We start from the raw sequence: 27,428 nt of genomic DNA, 5'->3' as shown, positions 1-27,428 counted from the left end.
AAATACTTATTTCATGCAATTAAATGCAAATTTATTATTTAAAAATCATACGTGATTTTCTGTTTTTTTTGTATTAGATTCTGTCCCTCACAGTTGAAAAGAACTTATGATAACAAATTACACACCTCTACATGCTTTGCAAATGGGAAAACCAGCAAAATCGGCAGTGTATCAAATACTTGTTCTCCCCACTGTACCTTCTGGTGACGCAGCACCAAGGAGCAAGGTGGGGTTTAGTATCTTGCTCACGGATACTTTGACAAGGTCAACAGGGCAGAGAATCAAACCCACAACCTCTACGTTGGGGAACGACTACTCTACCAACGAATCACGCCATTCCCCAAGCGGCAGAGGAAGAGGCTCCGAAGAAGAAGCTGTCCTCACACACACTGGAGTGTGAGAGGAAAGGTTTTCTAGTGTGAGAAGCTACGGACAGAAACTCAAATTCAGGCACTTCTAGAGCTATCATTTTATATGGCGTATGTGTGATTCAATAAACATGCTTTAGGCATTTCAATGAAGTTTAGTGTTTGCATTATTAAATTTTTGTACGCAAATTTTTACACTTTTACTGTAATGAATGTCGTGTAAATTCATGTGTCATGTGAATTCATGTAAATGAATATCGGCTCCAAAAATCAGTTATCGGCTACTCTAAGAATGTCATGTAAATTCATGTGTCATGTGAATTCATGTAAATGAATATCGGCTCCAAAAATCAGTTATCGGCTACTCTAACTACTAATAATCCATATCGGTTCTGAAAAACCCATATCGGTTGATCTCTACTATAAATGGCAACCATTGAGTTAATTATGCCCCTCCCCATTCCCTCTAAAAGGCCAGCAGCATCTCCCTCCCTGATGACCATCTCTATGATCACATGGCTCCGTTTCTGTGGCAACCCCAGCCTTGCCTGTTGTGATTTTGGCAATACCACTGACTCGCTCTCTTTCTATCTGATATGCTAATAGGTTTGGTTGTGAGTCGAAAGACAGACACAGCCAAAGCTTGTGGGCTCCATAATTATTTACATTGCTTCCGATACAGTGCTATACCCCCATACTTACACAAAAGAAGGTTTGAGTGCAGGGTTATTGAACTGCTTCCTGTTGTCACATTTCCTTCCTGTTGAGTAACTTTAGAGCTGAGTGAATGCGAGCTGATGTGTGGGTGCGTGTATGTGCATGCGTATGAGGCTTAAAAGCCCTCCCAAAGAAATACACTCATGAAGTCACAAACTTTCCATAGTGACATAGAAACATCAACAAACATGTAAAACAACTTGGGGGGCGGGGCGGGGTGGTGTAAATGAAAAATGTAAAACTATACTAAACTATACAACACCCCCCTAAAAAAACCTCCAAAAGAATGTACAGTGGCATGAAAAAGTATCCGAACCTTTTGGAATATCTCACATTTCTGCATAAAATCACCATCAAATGTGATGTGATGTTTGTCAGAATCACACAGATGAAAAAAATGTCTGCTTTAACTAAAATCATCCAAACATTTATACAAGTTTTCATATTTTAATGAGGATAGTATGCAAACAATGACAGAAGGGGTAAAAATAAGTAAGCGAACAACCACATTTATTATATCCTGTAGCTGCAGATAAGTCAGGCATATCGATCAGGACTAATCTTGGCCCATTCTTCTCACAAAACTGCTGTAGTTCAGCCAGATTCCTAAAATGTCTGGCATGATTCGCTGTGTTTAGATCATGCGACGGCATCTCAATTGGGTTCAAATCTGGACTTTGGCCACAGTGTATTTTGTTCTTCTGAAACCATTCTGAAGTTGATTTACTTCTGTGTTTTGGTTCATTGTCTTGTTGCAGCATCTATCCTCTTTTCAGCTGTTAGCTAGGTTTTCCTGCAAAACATCCTGATAAACTTTTGAATTCATTCTTCCATTAATGATTGCAAGTTGTCCAGGCCCTGAGGCAGCAAAACAGCCTCAAATCATAATGCTCCCTCCATCATGCTTCATGGTGGGGATGAGGTGTCGATGTTGGTGAGTTGTTCCATTTTTCCTGCACACATGATGTTGTGTGTTAATCCCAAACGATTAAACTTTGGTTTCATCAGTCCACAAAATATTTTGCCAAGACTTCTGTGGAGTGTCCAAGTTCCTTTTGCGAACATTAAACGAGCAGCAATGTTATTTTAGACAGCAGTGGCTTCTTCTGTAGAGTCCTCCCATGAACACTATTCTTGGCCATAGTTTGACATATAGTTGATGTGTGCACAGAGATATTGGACTGTGCCAGTTATTTATGTAAGTCTTTAGCAGAAACTCTAGGGTTCTTTTTTTACCCCTCTGAGTAATCTGCGCTGAACTCTTGGCATCATCTTTGGTGGACGGCCACTCCTTGGGAGAGAAGCAACAGTGCCAAACTCTCTCCATTTGTAGACTTCTCTGACTGTCGATTGATGAGCATCCAGACTTTTAGAGATGGTTTTGTATCCTTTCCCAGCTTTATATCATCAACAATCCTTGATCACAGGTCTTCAGACAGCTCTTTTGACCGAGCCATAATGCACATCAGACAATGGTTCTCATCAAGACAATTCTTACCAGGTGTGTGTTTTATCATGGGCGAGGTAGCTTTAAACCACTCATCAGTGATTGGGCACACACTTGACTTAAATTGTTTGGTAAAAATTGGTTTCAAATGCTCTTTAAGTCTCCTTCGGCAGAGGGTTCACTTACTTATTTCTCGCCATTCTGTCATTGTTTGCATGCTATCCTCATTAAAATATGAAAACCGATAAATGTTTTGTGGTTTGGGTTAAAGCAGACAGTTTTTACATCTGTGTGATTTTGACAAAGATCAGATCACATTTGATGGTGATTTTATGCCGAAATGTGAGAAATTTCTAAAGGTTCAAATACTTTTTCATACCACTGTAACTCAAGAACATATGCACACACAAGCGCAGTATGGTCATTCAATTATCTAATCGCTATTTATGTGTCATAATGTGGAACATGACAATGAATGGATCGTCAACAATCATCCAATTGATCCAGAATTTGACAGCTTAGTCAGCACAGCAGGTCACTGTTGCATTTGTTAAAGATTATGGTGGCAAATACAGTATACTACTGTCTGCTACCAGTTTTAAAAAAGTGTGGCATCACAATTTAAAATTAGCTCACCACACCAGTGAATGGACATTGTGATTTCTAAGAAATGTAGAAGTCATCATTTGAAATACTGATACTTATCTGTTCGCAGTCTCGTAAAATCATTCTTCATACTTTGAGAAATGATTCACTAACTGGTAGCCTTTAACATAAATAATAACCAGAAAGTAGCTCTCAGTTAAAAAGGTATGCCTGGGTGATAAATTGATTTTATGAATAAATTCAGTTTTTTTTTGTTTTTTTTTAAATTGCGGATGATTAAAACAAATTCATTTGGAGTGTTTTTATGTTGTTGTTATTTGCCAAACCTATTGTTAAGACCTATCGTACCTGTCATAGACTGTTCCTTGAGAAAAGAGTTAGGGTTTTTTTTTTTTTTTTTTTTTTGCGAATACTGTATAGTACTTATTGTATTTGGATGCTGACAGCACAAATAGAGGGCGAAAAAAATGATATTTAAAACATTGGTTTGCATATATATTTGTTCAATATCCAAAATATTTAAGTCTTTTATAGCAAGTGACTTATTTTTGGTAATTTGAAGAAAAATTTTGGTAATTTGAAGGAAAAAAAAAAAAAAAAGAAAAAAAAAATGCGATAAATACCTGACGTCCACATACATGGATATCATATTTTGGGTCATATAGGTCACAAATATTAACATTTGGTATAAATATGTGGCCTACTTGACCCAAAAGTGATGTCCTATCATAAATCATTTTTTTAAATTTTCAGGCCATATCTTCCAGCCCCACAAAAAGACCGCAACTTTAAAAAACAAAAGACTACTTTGCTCTGGCCAACACTTTTCCATTGTCTTCAAATTGTTAAAATACATATATTATTTTCACAACACATCAATACAATTTATTTGACTTGATTAGATGGCCGCTCATTATTTTAAGTTTTTAGCCCTACCTCATGTGTACTGCGTGTTTGTGTGGTTTGATTAAAAATAACACACCCAGTCACATTCCAACTGCTTTTCTCAAACTCACAGGGGTAACCTTGTTCACTATTCAGCACACGTAAACACAAGCATGAAAGAGTTGAGGCGATGTGGAGGAAAGCATTTAGAGCTCCAGGGTGAATCGCACAATTCCTATTTGTGTCTATTGTAATTTGAGTCTGTGCTAATCACATAAATGCAAGTAATTTTTTTTTTTTTAAAGCAGGGAGACAATATATATGAGGTGACATAATGGATAAATAAAAGAGGGTGCAGATATGGTATATAATGTAAATCAAAGTTAACACAAACGCTTTCTTTAATAACACTGCCAAGTCAACAAATGCCTCAAGGCCAAAACTTATTAGAACCACGTTTTAGTCAGGGGTTTTCAGAACACATTACACATTAACAGTACATACATTCAGAAGAACGGATTGGTTGCCAGTGACGGTGCAATAAGTCAAAACAGAACTGAGCACTGAAACATCAACATTTACTCCCAATTTAAATGATTTGGATCTGTATCACTATCATTGGCAATCAATGAGTGAAATACTATTAAATTAAAACAACAACTTTAGAGTATTATTTGGGACTATAACTGGAGTGTATTCCTAATTTAATTCATTTTAATTAAGTATTTAACATTTAACTCAGTTTAAGTAGATTGGACATCTAGCACAGTCAATGTAAGCCATTATGTTTATATTGTTGCCTACACTGATGATGGAGGTTTAGGTTTTATTTGTTTTGTTTATTTTCAATTACCAAAAATAGTCACTTCCCCTATATAAAGAATTAAACATTGTTTGTTCCTTCGGGTTTATACCACCTTATGCTAGCCCAGGGGTGGGCAAACCAGTCCTCGAGGGCCGAAGTGGGTCCTGGTCTTTGTTCCAACTGAGCCAACACCGATAGTTTAACCAATGAGGTTTCAGCAGAAATGAGAAGCACCTGACTGCAAACGACTGATTGCACTTGTAAAACAGCAGATTGGTGAAAAAGTGTCCTCTAAATGGGTTGCAACAAAACCCCGCACCCAATGCGGCCCTTTGTGGAATAGTTTGCCCACCCCTGTGCTAGCCTATACCTAGCCAACTAGGACTCAAGTCTAATGAAAGATTTCGCAGAAGAGACAGGATAATAGGCCTGCACAATATAATGTTTGAACATCGCCATCGCAATATGTGCTTGCGCAATAGTCCTATCGCAGGATGTGCAATTGTTTTTTTTTTTTGAACATATAAACTTGTTTTGCTTCAGAAAAGCAGCAAGTGTGCTAAGACATGGCCTCCTGGATCCCTTTCATATACATCAATCTTCATAATTCACAGATGAATCCCCTTAGCCTGGGCATAGACTTCATAATATAAATAAATTATCAAATTAAATTAAAGTAAATTATGACGTCTATGTCCCGGGGGTAAAATGTAATACAATGTTGTCATGGTGAGTCAACCAAAGTCTTTCCAAACAAAGCTATTCAAGTCATCGGGTGAAAATTATCTATTTTTAATAATGCAATATGTATTGCATATTGATATCGCAAACCCCCAAAAAGTCGCAATGTAAGTATTTTTTCCAATATCGTTAAGCCCTTACAACAGGGGTCCCCAAACTTTTTCCTGTGAGGGCCACATAACTTTTCCTTTCTCTGATGAGGGGCCGGGGTCAGTTTGTAACAGAAAAAGTGCGACGATTGCAGGAGTGTCTAAATGTAAAAATGTATTGTTTTTCAGAAAGCCACAATCAAATAACCCTTTCTGGATTCTTCAGGGAACAAAAGTAAATAAAATAAAAATAATAATATGATATAGTAATAAAAAATTAATAATAACACTATTAATTATATAGATATTAACCAAATAACCCTCTTTGAGTTCTTCACAGAAAAAGGCCAGGAAATAAATAACACTATTGAGGAAAAAAAAAAAAAAAAATCAAAATGCTCTCTGGTATTGTTCAGGAGGCCGGACCAAATGTGGAGGCTGGCCCGGGCCGTAGTTTGGGGACGCCTGCCTTACAGCATAAGCCTGTAAGTAATGTACGCTATTTTTGTATGTGTTAATACGCGCCATGTGTTATAGCAGCCATTTTTTAAAAGTTTTTTACTAATTTAACATCAAGTCTAATTTCCATTAGCCCATCTGTGGCATCTCATATTGGATTTTCACGTAAAGCTAGCAGACCTTTGTTTTCTTATAACTTATGGCCATTTTCCTTTATGAATATTCTATGTTGAACTATTTTGATATATGTGATTTTAGAGTTAATATCAATTGAGAGTGACAAACCAACAGCTTGGAGCAAGCACGATCCTTATTTGGAGAACTGAAAGTGAGAGTATTGCAGATTTTCACCTGTTTTGAAGATACTCTCCTTAATAAAACAGGATTCACATTCTCATTTAGTTCAATCTGACAGTAGTTACACATGGCCCAATGAGCTAAACAATGACACACGGTCTATGGTAAAGCAGTGTCTAAAGAGAGGAGACTGTGAGAAAAGTACATAAGGATGTGCGGTTAAGTCAAGTAAAACGAGTAGTTGGAAACACAACCACTTAATAACATGTCTTGCAGTCTGTCATTAAACTATACCAGCCATATTGTCTGTCACTTTTACATACTGTACACCCCTGCAGCTTCGTGACTGTGTAAAAGGCCTTACAACTACTTTGACCAGATAAGTGTGTGGTCAGAAGTTAGAGGTTTGTAGGTCCAGTAAGTTAAAAAAAAAAAAATCCTTCTTGACATTACTTAAAAACACATGCGTCACTATTTCTCTTTCCATGTGCTCATCAACCTCCTGGAATCAGATGTATGAGTGCAGCAAAAGTAATTTATTAAACCATGCCCACCAGTAACACAAAAAAATACAACGCTTAATTTATCCTTCTTCTGAATTGCACCTCCCCAAGTCTATGCAGTCACTGTCAATGAGGAAGTATAATCTTGAAGCATACTGAATCAGCTGACTGCTGACTTGCAGCGCTCATAACTACGCGTGCATTTCATTGTATGCGTGACAAAGTACATAAGTGCATGAATTTACACATGCAAGCGCACACACATAACAACAAGAAAAAGAAATTATCAAATTGTTTTTTTGAATAATACACAATAACAAAAAAATAATAATAAATTCATAATACTGCATCTATTTATAACCTATGATATGGTAAAAACGTGGGGAGCAAATTAGTTCATTATTCCTGCTTTTTCTATCCAAACAATAAACACAAAGTAATCTGTTAACTCAATATACACTTAATGTTTTAGTTTCTTGAAAGTGACTGAATAAGCAGTTGAAAACTCACCTTGATGGGCTCAGTGCTAAATCGAATCTTCCTATTGCTGGGCACAGGCTCCTCCTCTGCGGGAAGACCCTCAATTTCTGTGCAACTGCTTTCAGGCTGATATGCTTCCTCGTCTTCCTCATCGTCATCATCATCCAGCTGGCTTCCTCCGGAGTCGTCCTCACCAATGCCGCTGTATGCACTCACGTCCACAAGATCACCCTCGGAGTAATCCTCCTTTCTCGAGCCATCGTCATCATCTTCCACTTCATCGCCCGGCCTTTCAGAGTCAGTAACTTTAAAAGCCGGTGGCTCTTTTTGCCCATTTTCAAGTGAAACGTGTACATCAGCTTGAACCAACCTGGCTCCAGCCTCAATATCCCCCCTACTACAATCCTGCTCCACAGGTAGTGGCTCCTGACCAGATATAGCCGAGGTACTAGAGCCCCTGTCTTCCGTCAAGCCAACCTGGGATTCTGAAACTGGTTTGTCCTCTGTATGGGAAGAGGTTGAAGCAGCTTCTGTGTTGGCGTGCTGATCTCCTGAATGTCTAAGTCTATCCTCCTCGCTTACACCCTCTTCACCAATGTCACACAGTGGGACTGGATCCGTCACCTCTGCCTCTGCCGCCAGGCTGTTCACCGTCCCCGAAGTCACATCCTCTAAGTCTGCCTCAGTTGGACAAGATGTTTTCTGCGAATGAGACAACTCGTATCAATATTTACCAGCATTACCAAGCTCACCTCAAACAGTAGCCTTGTACTACATTTTCTAACTGTAGAGAGAATGGTGACAAAACAAAAATGTAGTGAGAGACTCCCGGTCACAGAAGAAAGGCTACATCCAACAAGAATAAACGCACTTCATAGTTATTTTATAGTTGTTAAACCACATATTGGAAACTTCTGCAATCTTTATGGCAAAGGTGGACTACAGTTGCCCAAAGCAACACTGTCACTCACCCCAAAAATAATTGGAATAACAAGTTTATTAGATTTAAAGTGCGTATGACACCAAAAAGCATGTTTATTTCATATTTCACGCGGTTTTATGCTCCTGAATGAAATGGACCGCTTGGATGTGTGTGGAAGCGATCGTTTTATATATTCAATTTTGAATCCCGCGCGATGAAAATGAGTAACTTCCGGCTCCGGTCTCGGGTTTAGGACGAATGCGAATGTGACATCACCCGTGTTAGCATCTGACAATAGTGCATTGCTTTATAGCATGCAGATGGACTGCGGATTCAGCTAATTTATTCAGCCGTTTATTTTTCGCATCACGCCAGCCAAACGGCTGCAGGCTTTTGTAACTGCACCAGGGAGATGCGTGTGAGCCTTTTTGGGTTTCAGAAAGTACCTGTTCACCCAGAGATCGGCCAAGACAAGTGTGTGACAACTGTGGAACCATTGGACTTACGAGGACTTGAGTAAACATCGTATTTTGTATTATGTCAAATACTGGGATCATGGCACACGTTTTAATAAGGAGGTGGCTTGCATTTTGTGGCTGACAATTCATGCTCCTTGTCCACCAAGAATGCCACTCGGCCGACGATCAGCGGCTTGCCGCACACACCGCGAATACAGATATTACAAAGTAAACACTACAAACTTTCTTTAAATAAAGGAATATTTACTTACGTTTGATCATGGACAGACATGTAAAAAAGTTCTCCACAGACACATCCTGCCTTGTTAGCTCCGAACAACAACTGCACGCCACTCTCTCACTGTTTATGTCTTCGCCGTGTAGTTAAGAATTAATTTATGCCATATTCGTGTTGACCATGTGGCAACTACGTGTTCCTCCGACGTCGGCCGGTTTGTCCGGCGGTCACTGTCCAACTGCTTCCCCACAAATGTGCTCTCCTGGAGCAGGGGAACGATTGGCTGTAACTTGCCCGCGGCCACGCGGGTTACCGATCAGCGATGACAATTGGCAACCCCGCCGCCGTGTGACATTATCCGGGCTAGTTTTGTGTGATTTTTCGCTTCGAAAAGCACAAATGAGACTTCAGGATTTCACTCAGTTCGGGTTAGCATGTCGGCTACCTGTCACGCCTATTGGTTTGTTTACATTCTCCGAAGGCAGGGCAGGGAAATGACAAAAGCCGGACTAACGATGGTGGCATAAAATATCGTTCGGGAGGTGCAACAGTAAAGTTGAAGTCGACAGTTTTGACCATTATGGAGTATTTTTGCCATATCGTACTGAATAAATGCATTTTTAATATTTCATATTCCATTTAGCGCAAGACTGTTATTTGTCATGACCATACCATTTATTTAGCAATTGGGGAAAATACTTGGATAAAAAGAATATCCTGTAAAAATATTGATTAAAAGACTAATTTCTCGTCATCTGCGCTTTGCCAAATTGTTGTACATAGTCGAATCGTCTCAAAATATGATTCTAATTCACATAATAATGGTATTTAAGACTTTTTTTATCCTGTCATACGCACTTTAAAACAACAACGGATTGATTCACAGTTGTTAAGATGGTGGACCTCCAATTCTTTTTTAACAATCAGAAGTTTTGAATTTGGCTAAAACAGCATCAACATATGCCTCCAAATTGCCCTATTTTCACACCATATTAGTATTCCCACAGACTAAGTACAGCATACTGTATCCATTTTGCCTAGATTGCACTCTTCTCTACCTCACAGAGGTAGCATAGTACAATTTTGTTATAGAAACTATTTAAATTTAAACCAGTTTCATGAATGTTCTGCACTCTAATCAAATGGCTTCTTACATACACTGTAAAAAACAAAACTTCCATCTTATTATTTGAAGTAAGCACAATTCGAATGTTTACTCAAGTAACTTGTTGAGTATTTGTGAATCATCTTATCAAGTTAATACCTTTAACGTGTAAAGTTGTGCTGACTTGAATTATTAAATTTGGGGGGATTACTATTTCTGAGAAATCAGAACTTGAAGATAAGTTATGTTAACTTGAAATGGTAATTTGTGCTAACTTGAAATGTAACTTGTGCTCACTTGAAATGTTAAGTTGTGCTAACTTGAGATTTTAACTTGCTGCTAAGTTGTGTGAACTAAGGCCAGGTTCATATTGCCGGTCTTAATGCACAATTCCGATATTTTGTCGTATGTTTTTTTTGTCGTGCCCGTTCAAACTGCCTTTGTCCATTGAGCCCGTTCAAGTAATACGCATGCGCACTAATTCGCAGTCTGACAAGCGCTGAGCAAACTGATCCGTATGCGCAAATGCATCACAACAAATAATTACACACGCTGGCTGTATGTTCTTCCAGGGTGATCATATTTTGATTTCCAAAAATAGGATACAAATAACAGACATCAATAATCCCCGTTTAGTATGATATTCAAAGTTTATATGGATTGATAAGCCTTATGTGTGTGCGTCAGATTGCCCCGACTCGGCCATGTAAGCAATACTGAAATATTGCTCATATGGCGTACAGAAAGAAAATTGAGCATTATCAGGCTCATCTTTTTCTTCATTCTTTTTTTTTTTATGACTGTGGTCAAGCCTGCGTCCTGTGTAAAACCAGACTTCAAGCTAGGTGCTAACGCTAATGTACAGCTACATCGCTGACGCCTTGTCTGCCGCTCTCGCTCTTTGCTGACGTCATTGCTGCATGAATTCCAATTTGGGAGATTTGACAGTTCAGACCGCCGCCACATTCTGGAAAAATGTGGCCCAGGTCGGATTTAAACCACATACGAAAGTGACTCAGATCAGATTCAAAATGGTCCACTCTTATGCAACTTCTCCCGTTCAGACCGTCAAGTTATTGCCTCTCTTCAGTCGGAAAAAAATGAAAAAATCAGATTTGTGCATTAAGACCTCCAGTCAGAACCTAGCCTTAGTCTGAGCATCACTCCTACTAACTAACTAATTAGGTTCTAAAGACAAATAGGGAGCTAACCCAATATGAAGGAAGTGTGTAACAGTCAGAGAAAGACAAGTGAAAGTAATTATCTGTAAATCCATAATCTTAGCTCTTGGCACTTGGCTTTTAAGTCACCACTTGGGGAAAAAGCGGTGCAGTGAGACAAGACGAGAAGCTAGCTTATTTAGCCTTAAATAATCCCCTTACAAATGATCCCTTAAAGACAAACAAATCTTCTTACCTGACTCCTAGCAGGCCCTGCTTTGGCGGGAAGTTTTGGCTTTGGCCCTGGGGCAGGTCTTGACCGACGGTTGGGGAGGTAGAGATTGTTTTGTAGATCAGCCTTCTCAAACACTGCGCTGAGCTGGCTCACAGTGGGGCTGACAGCCTCAGCAGGGCCAAAATCAGCTGCAGCGACAGGAACAGGAGCAGGAGCAGGAATAGGAGTGTCATCCAAGCAGTCCAAAGCCTCCGTAGAACCATTAAAGCGTGCCACAACATCCAGGCGGCTGTCCTGAAAGCCAGAAGCTCGCTCCTTCTTCAGCAAAATCCTGTTGGTAGCAGCTTGTTTCTCCTGGAGGAAACCGCAGTATTTAATGTTAATTTTATCCTGCTCAAGGTCAGGTAGGCTGAACTGTGGTAGAGGCAGGGATCACCTTCGACCAGTCAACCAAAGGGCAAAGAATATAAGCAGATGAACATTGAACTCATTGGCTGCCATTGACTGGGCTGGACGTCCAAATTGTTTTAAATAGGAGGGGTGTTTTAAAAGAATTGGACATCGATCTGTGTCAAAGGCAAGCAATGAGTTAAATAGTATGGGGAAAGAAACAACTTTTGAGGTTACTAAGGCTACGTTCATACTACAGGTCTTAATGCACGAATCCGATTTTTTCGTGTTTTTCCGACTGGAGTGAGGCATTAACTTGACGGTCTGAACGTGACAAGTCGCATAGAACTGGACAATTTCAAATCCGATCTGGGTCATGCAGCAATTACGTCATCAAAAAGCGAGAGAGACGCCATGGTAGCGGTGCAGCTGTGCGTTATTAGCGCCTAGCTTGCCTTGAACACGGCTTTTTAGGAAGGGTCGGACTTGACAACAGTCATAAAAAAATAAAAATGGGTTGAGGATAAGCCTGAGAATGATCGGTTTTCTGTCTGCTCCATATAAGCAATATTTCAATATTGCTTACACGTCCGAGAGTCGGGGCGAACTGCGCGTGTGTGACATGCACGGACAGTGCGTGCATGCTATCGATCCATATACTTTGAATATAAACCTAAACTGGGATTATTTATGTCTGTTATTTGTGTCCTCTTTTTAAAAAGCAAAATATGATATCCCTGGAATGACGGATGACAGCCAGCATGTGTGGTCATTTGTTTTGATGCTTCTGCGCATGCGGGTCGTCTTGCTCAGCGCTTGTCGGACTGCGAATTAGTGCGCATGCGTAATACTTGAATGGTCTCAATGGACAAAGGCAGTCTGAACGGGCACGCCAAAAAAACAGCTATGACAAAAAATCGGATTCGTGCATTAAGACCTGTACTATGAACGTAGCCTAAGAGCCATAACTAGAGTGTATATGGGTTTGTATTCACTTTAAATATTTTTTATGAACATTTTATTATTCAAAATTTTAATCATTCATTCCAAAAATTTCCCCTTCAGGGATGGGGAAAAAAAGTCAACAAAGTAATGGAAATAGCACAAAACATCAGTCCTAAACATCTTATTTTCTCCTCCTATTTGTGCTAACAGCCCCCACCTTCCCAAAGAAAAAAAACCTCTTCTTCATAGCGTAATCTACCTAATAACTGGTTACTAGATTTCTTTTTAGGCAAAAAAAAAAAAAAACGACAACAACAAAAACGTATAACAGAATTTTAATCAATTTATGGGTCTGTCCTAACTGTACAAAAACATTGTATCCAAAAAGCTGATTTTACCAGCAATTTATAGTCACGCGAGTGGTATTAAATAAAAGAAAAACAGTAAATGCCATTTCTGACCTGTAGTGTCCGTTGCTCAAACATCCTCCTGGTTTCCTGTAGTTTGGACAAGCCTGATGAAGAACTCGGACCTTCTCCATCTGTTTTGGTGTCAAAACGATTGACCCTCTCTGAAACGGTGCCCCCGAGTTTGAGTAGGGCGCTGTGGTCGACGTTCTCGTTGAGGCTCGATGCCCTCGGCAGGGACAGTTTGACGGCCTGCTCGTTTCCTGACAATGAGAGAATGGTTAATAAAGGAGCTTGTTCGGTTAGCATGAGGCGAATAGTCAAGTATTTACCGATTACTTTGGCAACATCTTCCTCATCTCCTGGTGATTGCATCTGCATGAACATATTCTTGATGCGATGAACATTGGATCCATATCTACGACCTCTTCCATTTGGCCGAGGTAGCGGTGCTGGCTTCGAGGTGGCGTCATAGCCTCCGTTGAGGTGATCAGTGGCCTTCTTTAGTGCAGCCAGACCTGCTTCATATGCGTTCCGATGTGGCGAGGCGCTACGTATGCTTGAGCTTCCACTTCCCCCACTGTTACCGGCAGAGGACCCATTGTCCGCCGTGGCTGACGCAGGTTCTGGCTTCATCATGTTTGATAATTCAAATGTCCCCAGGTGAACAGCAGGTTAATGGAGATGGGGGTGGCAGCATGTCTGGTGAACATGAGCTGTGAGATGAGAAGAGAACCTTGAAATAATAAAAGTCTATTTTTTTCCATGAATGTGTGTTACCTTCATTTCAAAATTTATGATTTCAATGCATTTGAAGTGTTGTCACCACCACTGATAGGTTATATATTCAATTGGTCTTGGTTATTATGACAAGCATTTCTTCCAAGGAATGTCCCATTACATTTTTGTAACAAACCTAGACAAAAAGATTTAAAATAAAGTTTCAATTCTTCATAATTGCATATAAACTACAATTCACCATCAATTTTTTGTGACTAAACAGAGATGATGTCAACAAAACATATTAAAAATACCTCTCTCTATACTGACAACCTGATGATGTCATAAAAACATCAAACCTAAAAAAATCTTTGAATAAAAGTACTGCTTAAAATTGGAGCAAGTGAAAAAACATAACATTAGGTGAAGGTAGACATCTACCGCATATTTTGTTTCTTAATCTGATAAGACCAGGGTATGTTTATGATAAATGTTATACAGTATTTGCGTTTCATTCTGAAATAGATTGAACTGCCTGGTATACTGTAGTTAACGAAATGCCTCGCTTACATTTCATACAGCATTTTTAATGAGTTATATGATTGTCTGATACATGTCTCAAGCAGTGTTGTTTTTGTTAACGACGACAAAAATATTTAGTCGACGAACAGTTTTTTTTCAGGACGATGACGTGACGAGCTAAATATGTGTCTTGGGAGACTAATGTCACTGCAAATTAATGACAATGTGTGACATTTTCTAATCGTATGTGTAGTTAGCATGCATCGTAGCATTGTTTGGTCGTGTCACTCATGTGATGTGCTGCGCCCCCCCGCCTCACGCACGCTCACTCACTGGTGTCTTCAGTCCCCAGGCTTGCCTTTTGTGAAACACATGTCAGGTTCTGCTTGGTTAGTTTTGTTTTCATATCTTGGCTAGATATGCCATGTTGATTTAGGCTTTAAAAGTCTGTGCTGAGTGATCATCACACACTAAATGTAACTTGTACCGTTAGCATTAGCATTTAGCATCGTGAGTTGTTCTAAACTCTTGGAAAAACTAAATTATACATATAATTCGTGGCATCCAGGTCAGTTTAATTAATTGAACATCATGTACTATTTTCCTGATGAGTGTGTTGTGACCTTCTGCTGCTGGTCAGATTTTGTTTTGTTACAGAGCCGACTGTGGGGGAGTTCCCGGCATTGCACCTTCAGCGAATTCTTCATCAACAGTTGTCTAAAAACGCAAAAGATCCAACAGAAGGGTGCCGAGATATTACCTTGCTGGTCGCCGCTCGACACCTTGAAAATTCGAGTCGCCTTGCATTGTGTAATTTCACCCCTGCCTTGGGTTTTAGTCGTCTGCCACTTTCGTTTTGTATTCCTCTACCTTGTACAGGTATTTGAGCGTATTTTCAGTTGTTTTATTCGTTTTTGTCCTACCACCTTGGTTTACCCTCAGGTTTATAGTATTGATTCCCGTCGACCCTCTGTCACGGACACATTTTGTTATTTCCCGTTTTTTCCACCATCGCGTTTTGTTTTGTCTTTAACAAACCCTTGAACGCATTCCTTGGTTGTTTGTTGTGTTTTGAGGTCCAACTTTGTTCCCGCGTTTGCCGCACCTGATGTGTGCATTATCATCACGAAGATGGTGATGTCATTATAGACTCTACAATTGTGTGCTCGTCTGTCAATGTCCATTCAAAATTGTTGGAAACCTTTTATTTATGTATTTATGTATTCATTTATTTTATATTATTTATAGACTAATACTTTTTAAGTTTACAGATAAAAACATTTTGAGTAACTGGACTAAAACTAGAGTTTTTGTTGACTATAACTAGACGAAGACGAACACATTTTGAAATGACTAAAATATGACTAACTAAATCAAAAGCGCTTCCAAAAACAACACTGGTCTCAAGTGGTGCACACCTAGATTTTTTTTTTTTTTTCACGTCAGTCTGTAAGGTGCTTTGGTAAAACTGTGACTGTTGTAAAATGACTATATAAACTTGAGTTAACTTTGCAGATCCGTCTGCTTCCGGTGGGGGAAAAAATAAGCTTATATTTAAAATTACACTTTGTCATATGAATCGAACAAATTTGTTCATCCCTCCTCCCAGTCCAAATGTATTGGACATCTGCTGCCGTCAATGGTAGCCAATGAGTTCAATGAGTGCTTTAAAATGGTTAAACTATTTTTGAGTTCCCTCTATCTATTGTTGTTACTGTCTCCTTAAAAAAGTAGGTGGGAGATTTTTTTTTAACTAAAAAAATTAAAGTTTTAGTTTTCATAAATTAAATTGTTGGTGAAAACCCTCACAAAATGTCAAATAAGTACTTATTCTTCTAGTTGATACCTTCTGGTTATGCTCCATTGCCATTGAAAAATCACTTCTGGAGTTGAGTTTTCACTGGTTGAGAACTCAAAATCCATATGGAGACAAACTCATCCTAAAATGATCCTTTAATGTTTCTAAACACCTTGAAAGGATACTTTGCAATAAGACTGGTAGGCAATGTCATAACAAAAGCCTCAGATGATTTAACACACAAAATGAAAAATACTTAGGTCACAAACTAGATGAAAACATTGCATCATAATTTCTCCCCACGGTAGAAATTATCTTTATTTTTATCCGAACTGAGTCATTTTCTACCTCTAGAGGACATTCCTTTTGAAGGACACATTGTGATTCGCCAGTTCCCAGGTGTCTTTAGAATGCCTGCTACAGGCTTATGTCAAAATAACATAAGGATAACTGGATAAAAGTACACTTTACATACAATTGTTAAGCCACACTGACTTAGCATGATTTGTGAGGGTGATCCAATGTTGTGAACTTTAACAAGTGCGAACCCCAAATCCAATGGCAATCACTGCTTTTGGTACATGACCTCAAGGGGAAGAAAGTGAGCACTGCACCAGTAAGGACATCTAAGTAGTGCACTTCATTCTCTCATTCATTCGTCCTTTTATGTACCGCTTGTGCTCATTAGGGTCACAGGTGAGCTGGAGTGGATCCAGGCTAACTTCCTGCCAATCATAGGCCACTACACTAAACTTCGTACACTTGTCAGGTAGCGTTCAGCGGACAGCACTAAATGTAAATACCCCCCAACATCCGCCGAATTAACTACTTTCTGAAGCAATTATGTGCCACCTAATATAAGCTAACAGTTATCTTTACATCCCAAACATTTAAAGGGGAAGTTCAGAATTTTTACATGAGGCTTAATCTTTGAGTTAGTGGGGGTTTAATTAGTCGGTGGAGTTGTTTCAACAAATTCTGTGCAGTTCGTCAGTTTGTTAGTTTCAGGGCTCCGGAGTGGTTAAACTAGCATGTGTCAATGGTGCCAGCTTAGCATACCAATAAAAAAAAACATATGCACAACATATGCACTAGGGGTGCAACAGTTCAGTTAGCCCACGGTTCGGTTTGAACCTCGGTTTTGGGATCACGGTTTCGGTTCGTTTTCGGTTTGCGTTTTTTTTTTTTTTTTTTTTTAACTGCCTTTATTTTGCTTTATAAAAAATGAAATAAACACTTAAAATGTAAACATTTTCGACCGTTAAAATGCCTCTTAGCTCTTTGGCTAGTGTAGTGACTAACTACTGAAATACACACACAGTAGTAAAAAAGTTACTTGGCAAAGTGACTGGTGTTACCTTTCATGTTTTTTTTTTTTTTTTCAAATTTTTCAAAAAAATAAAAATAAATTTAAAAAACATAGTAACCTTTGCTATGTTTGGAGGTCATTTAATGTTGTGAATCAACCGTTAAAGTTGATAAAATTGCTCCCGTTTTTGCATTAGTTCCCTACTGTCTGCTTTCGACATGTAAAAATTTTAAAACTGTTTCATCCTTTAAAGATAGACTCAAGTCAAGATTTTGCCGATTTAGGTGTATTTTAGATAAAAAGTTACTTAGGTTCGCTAGGAAGGTTCACTACAACAGAGCCTTTCAGAGAAGTTTACCGCTCTAAAATGGCGGCTGTTTACTAACGCTACAGAGTCTGTCATTTCGCATGTAGTTCTATATGCATGAGATATCTATGCGTAGATTGTAGGCTGTCGGCTACAGTCAGGAAATATTGGAGCCACCTAGCCTAGCATCGCGTTTACTACAGCGTCACAACAAACACTTTTCCCTGTCTGTGTCTCTGACTTTTCTGGCGTCATTCAAGCGTTGCAAATAAATTAACGAAGTCCGCCGTGTGTTTTCACTGGTGTCATCTTCGGGGTAGTCCTGCTCTGAGAAAGTGATATCTGTCTGTGATATCTATCTATATGCCGGCTGAGATGCCAGAGTCATGTTATAGGTCTCGCTATTAGCATAGGAAACAAGCGCTGAGCAATGCTTGCAAATTGTTTTATTTTTTTTATCAATATTTTCTCTCCCTCCGCATTGTAGTCCACAGGGAAACCGAAATGTTGCCACACCGCAGATTTGAAAGAAGCCGGTGCTTCCTCAAAATTCGGTCTCCCCACTCCTCCGCTCGCCATAGCGTTTTGTTTTCTTTCTTGTTTCACTTTTACTTCGCTCGTAAGCAAGAGAGGGCATTTCTCTGCTTCTATTACACAGGTGCTTGACAGCGATCGGACATTTACTTGCGGGGCAGGAATTTCTCCACAGCTGTGCTTCATGTCAAACACAGGCACACAGAGCTCGACCAATTCATTCCACAAGCGTTCGGAATAAATTAATTGCAAAGCCGAAAAGGCGCGATTCATAAAGTTGTATTGAACCATACAGGGCGAACCGTATGGTTCGGCTTTGAACCGCAAACCGTTGCAATGCTAATATGCACGCATGTCACCAATGATCCATGCAATCAATAGTGTTGGCTCTGTTGTCAGTATAATGTCATTATAATTTACCATTGCATGTCAATAAATGAAGTTTGAAAGGCAACAATTGAGAGATATCACATCGTTTTTTTATCCACCGCAGACGGAGCACTCTTTATTGTGGTCGCGTTACGCATCTAAAAGAAACAATAGTCCTGCTTTACAATTAAATGAATTACAGCAGTTTGGTGTGACATTGTTTTGGCCGCATGAGTATTTCAAACAAAGGTTTGCATTTTGAATTTATTTGACTATAGACCCTACCCACGTGACGTCACAACTCCGCCCTCCTGACTGGTGCCGCCCAATTGTCCGTCAACACATCGTGTTTGCCTGTTACGGCTACGTACATTCCTCCTATTTACGACGTGTTTTTCTGCTCATTAACATTAATAATCAAAATGGTAAAGGCGTGTGTGGCGGTCGGTTGCAATAACTGAAGATAGACGGAGAGACTTGAAGTTCTACCGGATTCCGAGAGACCCGGAGAGGAGAGAGCGAGATGGGCTGCTGCAATTCGACGAGAAAACTGGGCTCCAAACGATTACCACAGATTATGTAGTAGTCATTTTATATCTGGTAAGATGCATTTAATATATATTTAGAGGGTTTTGGGCTGACAACCACAATTGAGATCATTGCTAGGCTAATCGCCGACAACATACACGTATGTATGTAGTGAGAGTGCTATCGCTAAACCATATAAACATTAAAAGCCCTAGCTCCATTGACAAATGACATGAAATACATTAGACTTGACAGTGGATGTTAGCAAGAACAAAAGATTTTGAATTGAAAATTTCGTAACTCACCTTTCCAAGCACAAGATAGATTCCTGCCGAATTTTCGTGGACGAGGACCTGTTTCACCCAACCAGCAACGAAGTATTTATAAGCCTCCAAGCTCTTAAAGTTTTTCAAACTTTCGTGAGAATAGGCTGATTTTGTGTGGACAAGATAGTTGTACATATCAGGGTAGCTAGCAGATGTCAGGCAAATACGGCGGAGACAGCGGGTCGAAAAACATCGATTTAGGCATCAAATATGGATCTGGCGAATGGATAAACTGAAGCTTTTCCACATAACGCCTTTTATGCAACGCATCAACTGAGTTTACGGCATCCGAAAGCACCGGGTCTTCCATGAAATGCATTATAAATTGCTCGATCAATTGAGACCATTGATAATACAGACACAAAATGACGGACAAGGGGGCGGAACAATACATCGATCACGTGATTTTGTGACGTCGGTGGGTAGGGTCTATAGTGTTGCAACGATTAATCGATTAACTTGAGTAATTCGATTAGAAAAAAAGATTAGAATTAAATTTTGGTGCTTCGAGTATTCGTTTAATTAAAGCGACATTGTAGTGGTTTGTTTTGAAAATGTTTGCATTTAGTTTTATCGATTTGGGTGGATACACTGCCCTGTAGTGGCAACAGTGAATATGACATAACTCAGTTCACATGGCTCAATCCAGCTGCTTCCTGTTAAGACCAACATAAGCTATGTTTTTGTTTGAGCTAATATTTTTTTAATGCATTCGTAATTTAGTTTATAAGTATATAGCCATTTTTTGTGGGAATATGGAGCATTGAAAAAAAAGTTAGCATTTTATAGCACTTAAGCTAGCAGACTTTTGCTATGTAAGTTAGCCAATTGTTCTTCTGTTGTAATTAGATCATCGTTTATTTTATTTTTTTATACCGTTTGAGGCTGAGCTCAGGTATTTTAATTTTTTATGTGCCTTATCCAATTACCCGATTATTCAAACAAACTAGTTCATCGATTAATCGACTACTAAAATAATCTATAGCTGCAGCCCTATTTGACTATGTTACATCTGGTAATATCGTTTTTTATTGGCATGCTAAGGAGACACCATTGACTCCCACTAGCTTAGCCACTCCGGAGCCCCGAAACTAATAAATAACTAAAAAACTGCACGGATTTTGTTGAAATCAACTCCACCGACTCATTAAACCCCCGCTAACCCAAAGATTAAGCCTAATTCAAAATATTCTGAACCTCCCCTTTAATGCAGCTCCAGTCGTGGCTTGAAAATACCTGCAGTATTCGCAACCAAACCATGGGCGGAGAAGCTCAGTGTGGTGTGGCTATTATGTAAGTTGGATTCAATGTCACAACAAACACTTGCAAAATTCAGAACAGCTCACTCACATACACACATCGCCTGGTCATTTCTTCAAAGATCTCTCGCTAGTTGTTTTGTGACGTCAACTATCCTGACCTGGTGAATGACTACATGTGTCACTACTTTTAATAAAAACACCCGTTATACAGACTGGTCATTCATAAGATGGTTTGTTGATTTTTACACTTTTATATAACAAATAACTAATAACATTAAGTTGCTTTGAAATGGAATGCTTTGAAATTAGCACTACACAAGAAGTTAAAAAGATCTCTGGTTTGAAGATGCCTAATGTTCAAGTGCATAACGGATATAACAATATACATCTGCATTATGCTAAAACCGTATGTTAGGACAGCACGATCAAACAGTATACAATCCATCTGATCAGATTGACAAAAGAAAAATATTACCCATGTGAAACTAAATGAAATTCCATTCAGATTCAGCCTGTGTAATCCGACAGAAGGGTTTATATTAAAGATACACGATAATATCGGTCACCGATAATTATCGGCCGATAATGGCATTTATGACGTCACACAGATAATCCAGATAATAAAAAAATTCAACCGATAATGCAATCCGATAATTATATACTTGATTTAGCCTCCAAATGTGCGCAACCGAAGAATTCAGCACGCCGCCTCCTCTACCCCTCCCCTCTCTGAAGCCCCTGAGGGAGGAGGGGTTGAGGAGGCGGAGTTACACGACAAGATGTAGTTGAATATTGTGGCGGCTGTTACTAAAAAAACGACGTCTGCGAAACATGTACCGTAGAAGTTCCACGAGGCAGAAAGAAAGCGTCCTCATTCAAAACCACTAACCCAGCAGCCATTTAAAACTGCATCACAAAGATTTTTGGAACGAATACGAGGCTGCTGCTAGCGGGAATGCTAAAGCTATTGTAAACACTAACTAAGGTAAACTACGGGGCTTGCGACGATACAGAGTCGGGCTGTTTGGGAATGCAGCCCAAGGCGGGTGGTAAATTCGCATCTAACGCTAAACACCTGCACGACTGGAGACCAATAGTCGGCAAGTAGCCGTCTTCCGGAGCCCGCCACTCTGGCCGGTCTGGCAGGCCGCCGCTACGGCGAGGCGGGCCGAGCCCGGTTCCCCGGCTTCGGGACCTCTGGCAAACACCCCGGTTTCTCGAGTGTTCCCCCACGGCATACGAGCAGAGCCAGGACTCGAATACGCCGCGGCGGACCGGCCGGGGCGGGCGGATTATCTGGTACGAACGTAGCTGCCGCCGCCGCCGAAACAAGCCACTTTTTTTTTTTTTTTTAACCTAAATGACCCGAGAACCAAAGCCCTGGATAAAAAAATAATGCAGTTTATACGACCACCATTCTTCATGAAAAAGTGATGTCAAGTAAGCAAGCTTATTATGACGGCACAGTGGTTAGATGATAATTTAAACATGGAGAAAACGAAGTCAGCCAGTCAATAATGCATTCAGTATGTTAAATGACGAGCTGTCAGATGACTTTGTAACGCTGCCTTTATTTTCGGCTTAACATAACTCGCGCACAAAACAACACGCACGCAGATGCGAGCTCCAACTCCGTCCAAATAGTACTGCCGTGTAGCAGTTTAGCTGCTATAAAGCAAATGTCGTAAGTGTCATGATTGTTTGTATTCTCAGTTCATTTTCCTGTATTCAGCACCTGATTGAGCCAGCTGGGCGGGGTAACGTGACACACCTGTGCTGCATTAGGAAGGCTCAATATTTAAGGAAGCCTGTCACCATCTGCAAGTGTCGGATTATTACTTGCTACTTGCCTTGCTTACCGCCTGTGTGTTCATCGTCAGCCTTCGAGTTTCCCGACGTTCCACGGTTGTATTTTGGTTTGGTCATCTTTACGTTAGTGCTCTTTTGGGCTTTGTAGTTAGATTCTTGTACTCTGTTATATTCATGCATTCTAGCGTGCTCTCTTGGTTGCACTTGTTAAACTCGCGTTTGTTAGCGTGCTCTCTTAGTTGTTCTTGTTAAACTCGCGTTTGTTAGCGTGCTCTCTTAGTTGTTCTTGTTAAACTCGCGTTTGATAGCGTGCTCTCTTAGTTGTTCTTGTTAAACTCGCGTTTGTTAGCGTGCTCCCTTTGTTGTACGTGTTAAACTCGCGTTTGTTAGCGTGCTCCCTTTGTTGTACTTATTAAATACAAACATTTACTCTACTGATCTCCTGGTCTGTGTTTTGGATCCACATTAACGGCTTGCCGTTCATAACAGTAAGTGCCGCAAATGTAAACAAAGCGCTGCAGAATGGGTACATGACATCTCGCTCTTTTGAGTTAATCGTTTTCACAATATGCAACAAAGCATATAACATTAGCAATCACTTTTCAAATTATTTAACTTATTTCTCTGCTCAATTACAGTCACAGTAGATAATCAAATTCTTAAATCAATATTCTGTAGCCACAAATATTATTCAAAATCTTTCCTTCTTCCAAGTTTTTTTTTTTTAGGATTAAGTATAATAATGTATTGCTTAAAACAAGGCTGTTAAGATTATTTTCAGCTAGCTATTTTTCTTCCAAGAAATCGGAGAGAAATACACTTGAAGCGATGGCAGATCATTTCACTTATTGCCAATAGATTTACACTTAAAACTGACTAGTTTTAAGGAGGTGTGTTTTGCAGTGTATTAATGTTATATATGTTAGGAATGGCTTACTTTTAAAGGCATTTTTGTGCAATTTAGGTATTTACTCTGTAAGTAATTGTTGCCAAAGGTTTACCATTACACAATGTCAGACAATCTGTCATTATTTAGATGTTTGAATTGACGACTTGTTCATATTTTATGTTGAAAAAAAGAGCAATAAATTATATTTTTGCACAGTAATATTTTCTTTTGTGTATACTTAAAAAATTTACATAAATCTTTTAATAGAATTATCGGCTTGACATTATCGGTTATCGGTTGGAATGAGGAGGAAATTATTGGTTATTGGTATCGGTTGAAAAATGTATTATCGTGCATCACTAGTTTATATGCAGCATTTTCATTCGGTTTAGGCTTTTAACCCAATTCTTATCAGAAAGGCTCTATGTACTGTAAACTAAGCTGTATTTTTTAATACTAATATAATAAAACATTTAGCGTTTTCATTTCTCACTTTGATAGCATGGCAGGCGCTCCAAAGACCCAAGTATTTTCAAACAAGCAAATAAAAGGTTCATTTTACAAACGGTAATACTGTAAAACCCTTTTAAGTACTGTATTTTTCAGACTATAAGTCGCAGTTTTTTTCATAGTTTGGCCGGGGGTGCGACTTATACTCAGGAGCGACTTATGTGTGAAATTATTAACACATTATGATGTCATTTCACATGTTATTTTGGTGTTTTGGAGTGATACTGATGGTTTGGTAAACTTGTTAGAATGTTCTTTATGCTATAGTTATCTGAATAACTCTTAATAGCCTATGGCCACGTTCACGTTCTGCCTTTGGCAACGTGTGTTGAATTGTATTATTGACTTTCTTATATTGAAATGCAGGCTTTTAGTTTGTGGCGCTTTCACGCCCAAGTGGGGGCGCACTCGCACTTGTTTACGCGAAGAAGAGCTCTCACACGCCAGAAGAAGACGGACAGCCACGCAGCGTCTCTGAGCGAGTGGGCGAGAGAGAGAGAGAGTGAGAGAGAGAGAGAGAGAGAGAGTGAGAGAAACACGCCTGCGAACCCACGTTCATTGTTTATGCTTTTAAAATATCTTTACAGAGGCAATGCCTTTGTATATCATCTTTTCTGTTGTTGTTGTGTGTTTTCCACCCGCGATCGCACACTTAGAGCCAGTTGTGTGGTTGTTTGAACGATGTGCTAATGCTAGCGGACGCATGCTAACCGTTTGTGTCATTGCTGTAATAGCAGCTAATTATCATTTATTCACGTTGATGCGAACCTGTTTGGTATCGAGGACGAAATTGATTTGTATTATTTCTATTTTTAGTTTCACTCTTCAAATGATGGTGTCATAAAGACGGCCAAAATAAAGTCAGCAAATTATTCTGACGTCCAGCATCGTCATTTGGGAGTTTAGCTCGCTGTATAGCCAGGACCAAACCGTAGCATCCTGGTGAGGACAGTATATTCGCATTTCGTTGTTCATGCATCATGTAACATTATCCTACGGTACACTTATTCAGCATGTTGTTCTCTATTGTAGTTTTTTTATTAAATTGCCTTTCAAGTTGACATATCTGTTCTATGTGTTGGATTTCATCAAGTAAATTTCCCCCCCAAAAATGCTTATAAAGACTTATACTCCGGTGCGACTTATATATGTTTTTTTTCTCTTCGTTGGGCATTTTATGGCTGGTGCGACATATACTCAGGTGCGACTTATAGTCCGAAAAATACGGTAATCGAAAGCGTTAAAAGTAAGGATGATTGATTGACTTAATTTCAGTCATCAACATGAGGAAATTAATGCAAAGTAATTTTATTGATATTTGTAGAATATGGAATTGCTCTCCATAGTTGTTGTACTTCAGATTAACCGACTGAACGTGAATCAAAAGCACCCACACTCCAATTGCTTCAGTCAGATAAGATATACACCATTGCCTCAATTAGTTATTCATCAAGGACCATGAAAAATGTTCAATCAAAAATCTTATCGCGAAACTCCAGACTTCCTATTTTATTTGAATAAATCTAATTCAACTTGGGGATTGTTTAAAATGTGACTAAAGGGAATGATGAAAGGCCGAAGTGAAGAAATGTTTGGCCTTGTTGACTGCAAAAATTTTACTGTCATTATTTGTGCATTCACTGCCAACCCTTCCAGATCAAATGGAAATTTTACTTCAATCGCCTAAAAAATGAATAGAATGGTTCGCTTTGAATGTGCTCATGCAGCAGGACAGGTCGTCAGTGGCAACACTTACAACCTAAAGGCAAAAGATAGTCACACGTTGCAATCAAAGCACATCTTGTGATCCAGTATTAAAAAACCAGTAGCTTCTCATACAGATATCATGTGATCTTTAGTAGGCCAATGTGAACAGATGTACACACATGCGCACAAGCACAGAAAAGAGCTGACATCAGCCAAGACCACATTTTCTGCGTCATTCATCAGTCCAAGAACAACTACTGTATATCCACTGCTAAGCTACACATGCTTCTTGGTGGTTTGGGGTCCTTTTCTGGCATTTTTTCACCAGAGAAGCTGCATCAACATCATAGTCAATAGTTCATAAATTTGGTGAACAAAGTTGCTTTCATCAGGATAAAAATAAGCACTAATGATTCATCAAGATGTCGCTTTTTTTTTTTTTTTACCGAAAGTTCATGCGTAGATAAGTGTCACCCAGAGGTGGGTAGAGTAGCCAAAAATTGTACTCCAGAGTAGCGTTACTTCAAAATAATATTACTCAAGTAAAAGTTAAAGTAGTCATCCAAAAAATGTACCCAAGTACAAGTAAAAAAATTATCCAGTGACAAGAATACTCAAGTAATGAATAGCATTGTGAGTAAATGCTTATTTTTGTTTGTTTTTCTAAACAATGGTATTTTTCCAAGTCCGCCACTGGATACGGGGAAGAAGGAGAGGAGTCTGTATTGGCTTACCCACATTATTGTGGTAACAATAATAAAGAAAAACAATAACAAAATAACGGCGGGCTGCCTTGACATGCGACCGCTATCTCTCGCGATCTCGCCTGTTCTCCCATTCTTCCTACTCGCATCTCACTGCGTCACAGCTCCTCAGTCCGATCGTGTCTTAAGGGGGCCGCGATAGTTACGGACATTACAATATACAATGAATATGTTGCCACTGAACTCTTCACACTCTGCTGCCGCTAGTTTGAAACGGCCTTAAAAAAATTTAAAATAATAATAATTTTTTTAAAAATCTCATTTGCAAGGCGTGGCGGCTTTTATTTTGGTGTGGCGGTGCGCCACAATCTCTTGTATGTAGGGTAGTGATGGGACAAAATGGGCCGAGGTTCCGAAGCTTGTGTCGAGTAATGGGAGGGGCGTTTCCACGAAGCTTGTAGCGAGGCGAGCGTCATTTCGGCAAAACCCGGAAGTGATGTCGTGGGAAGCCTTGCCGGCCGGCTGAATCTCTAGAGCGCTTCGAAAGTGATCCGACGTTTGGCGCGCATTGCAAAAACAGTACAGACTACGGTATAAATTGGTTGCAAAACGCAATGGCGATCGCCTGTTATCTCACATTTTGTGGATTTCGGGCTCCTGTACTTGTTACATCTGTTCGCAACAGTGCAACCAGTGCAATCTTTTTTTGAGCCTTGTCCTTTGCTTGCGATGGAACCTGCGCGAAAAAAGCGATCCTCCCCTGAATGGGAACATTTTGATTTGATTGCTTTCAATAAGGTAAGGGAGAAAAACTACTTTAATATAAATGTGAGTGTGTGTGTACCTATCTGAACCAAACATCAACAGAATGAACAAA

General features: G+C 39.5%; 1 protein-coding gene across 4 annotated transcripts in view; it reads right to left on the bottom strand.

Annotated features, from left to right (window-relative positions):
- Window positions 1–27,428, bottom strand: part of LOC130931887 (neurabin-2-like) — a 76,166-nt gene that overhangs the window by 47,263 nt on the left and 1,475 nt on the right. Inside the window, exons 1-5 of one of the 4 annotated variants that reach the window (XM_057861075.1) lie at window positions 21,408–21,971; window positions 13,590–13,973; window positions 13,312–13,520; window positions 11,537–11,869; window positions 7,428–8,099 (exon numbers count right to left, since the gene is read on the bottom strand). In XM_057861075.1, the coding sequence (XP_057717058.1) occupies window positions 7,428–8,099; window positions 11,537–11,869; window positions 13,312–13,520; window positions 13,590–13,896 (1,521 nt within the window). In that variant the 5' untranslated portion in view covers window positions 13,897–13,973; window positions 21,408–21,971. Of the gene's footprint in view, window positions 1–7,427; window positions 8,100–11,536; window positions 11,870–13,311; window positions 13,521–13,589; window positions 13,974–14,037; window positions 14,169–19,649; window positions 21,291–21,407; window positions 21,972–27,428 lie in introns of those variants that run through there. The other 3 variants (XM_057861073.1, XM_057861074.1, XM_057861072.1) reach the window with 3 other exon arrangements.

Source organism: Corythoichthys intestinalis, chromosome 16, assembly GCF_030265065.1.
Source record: "Corythoichthys intestinalis isolate RoL2023-P3 chromosome 16, ASM3026506v1, whole genome shotgun sequence".
NCBI classification, from domain to species: Eukaryota; Metazoa; Chordata; class Actinopteri; order Syngnathiformes; family Syngnathidae; genus Corythoichthys; species Corythoichthys intestinalis.
This window is presented reverse-complemented; position numbering and strand designations above follow the sequence as displayed.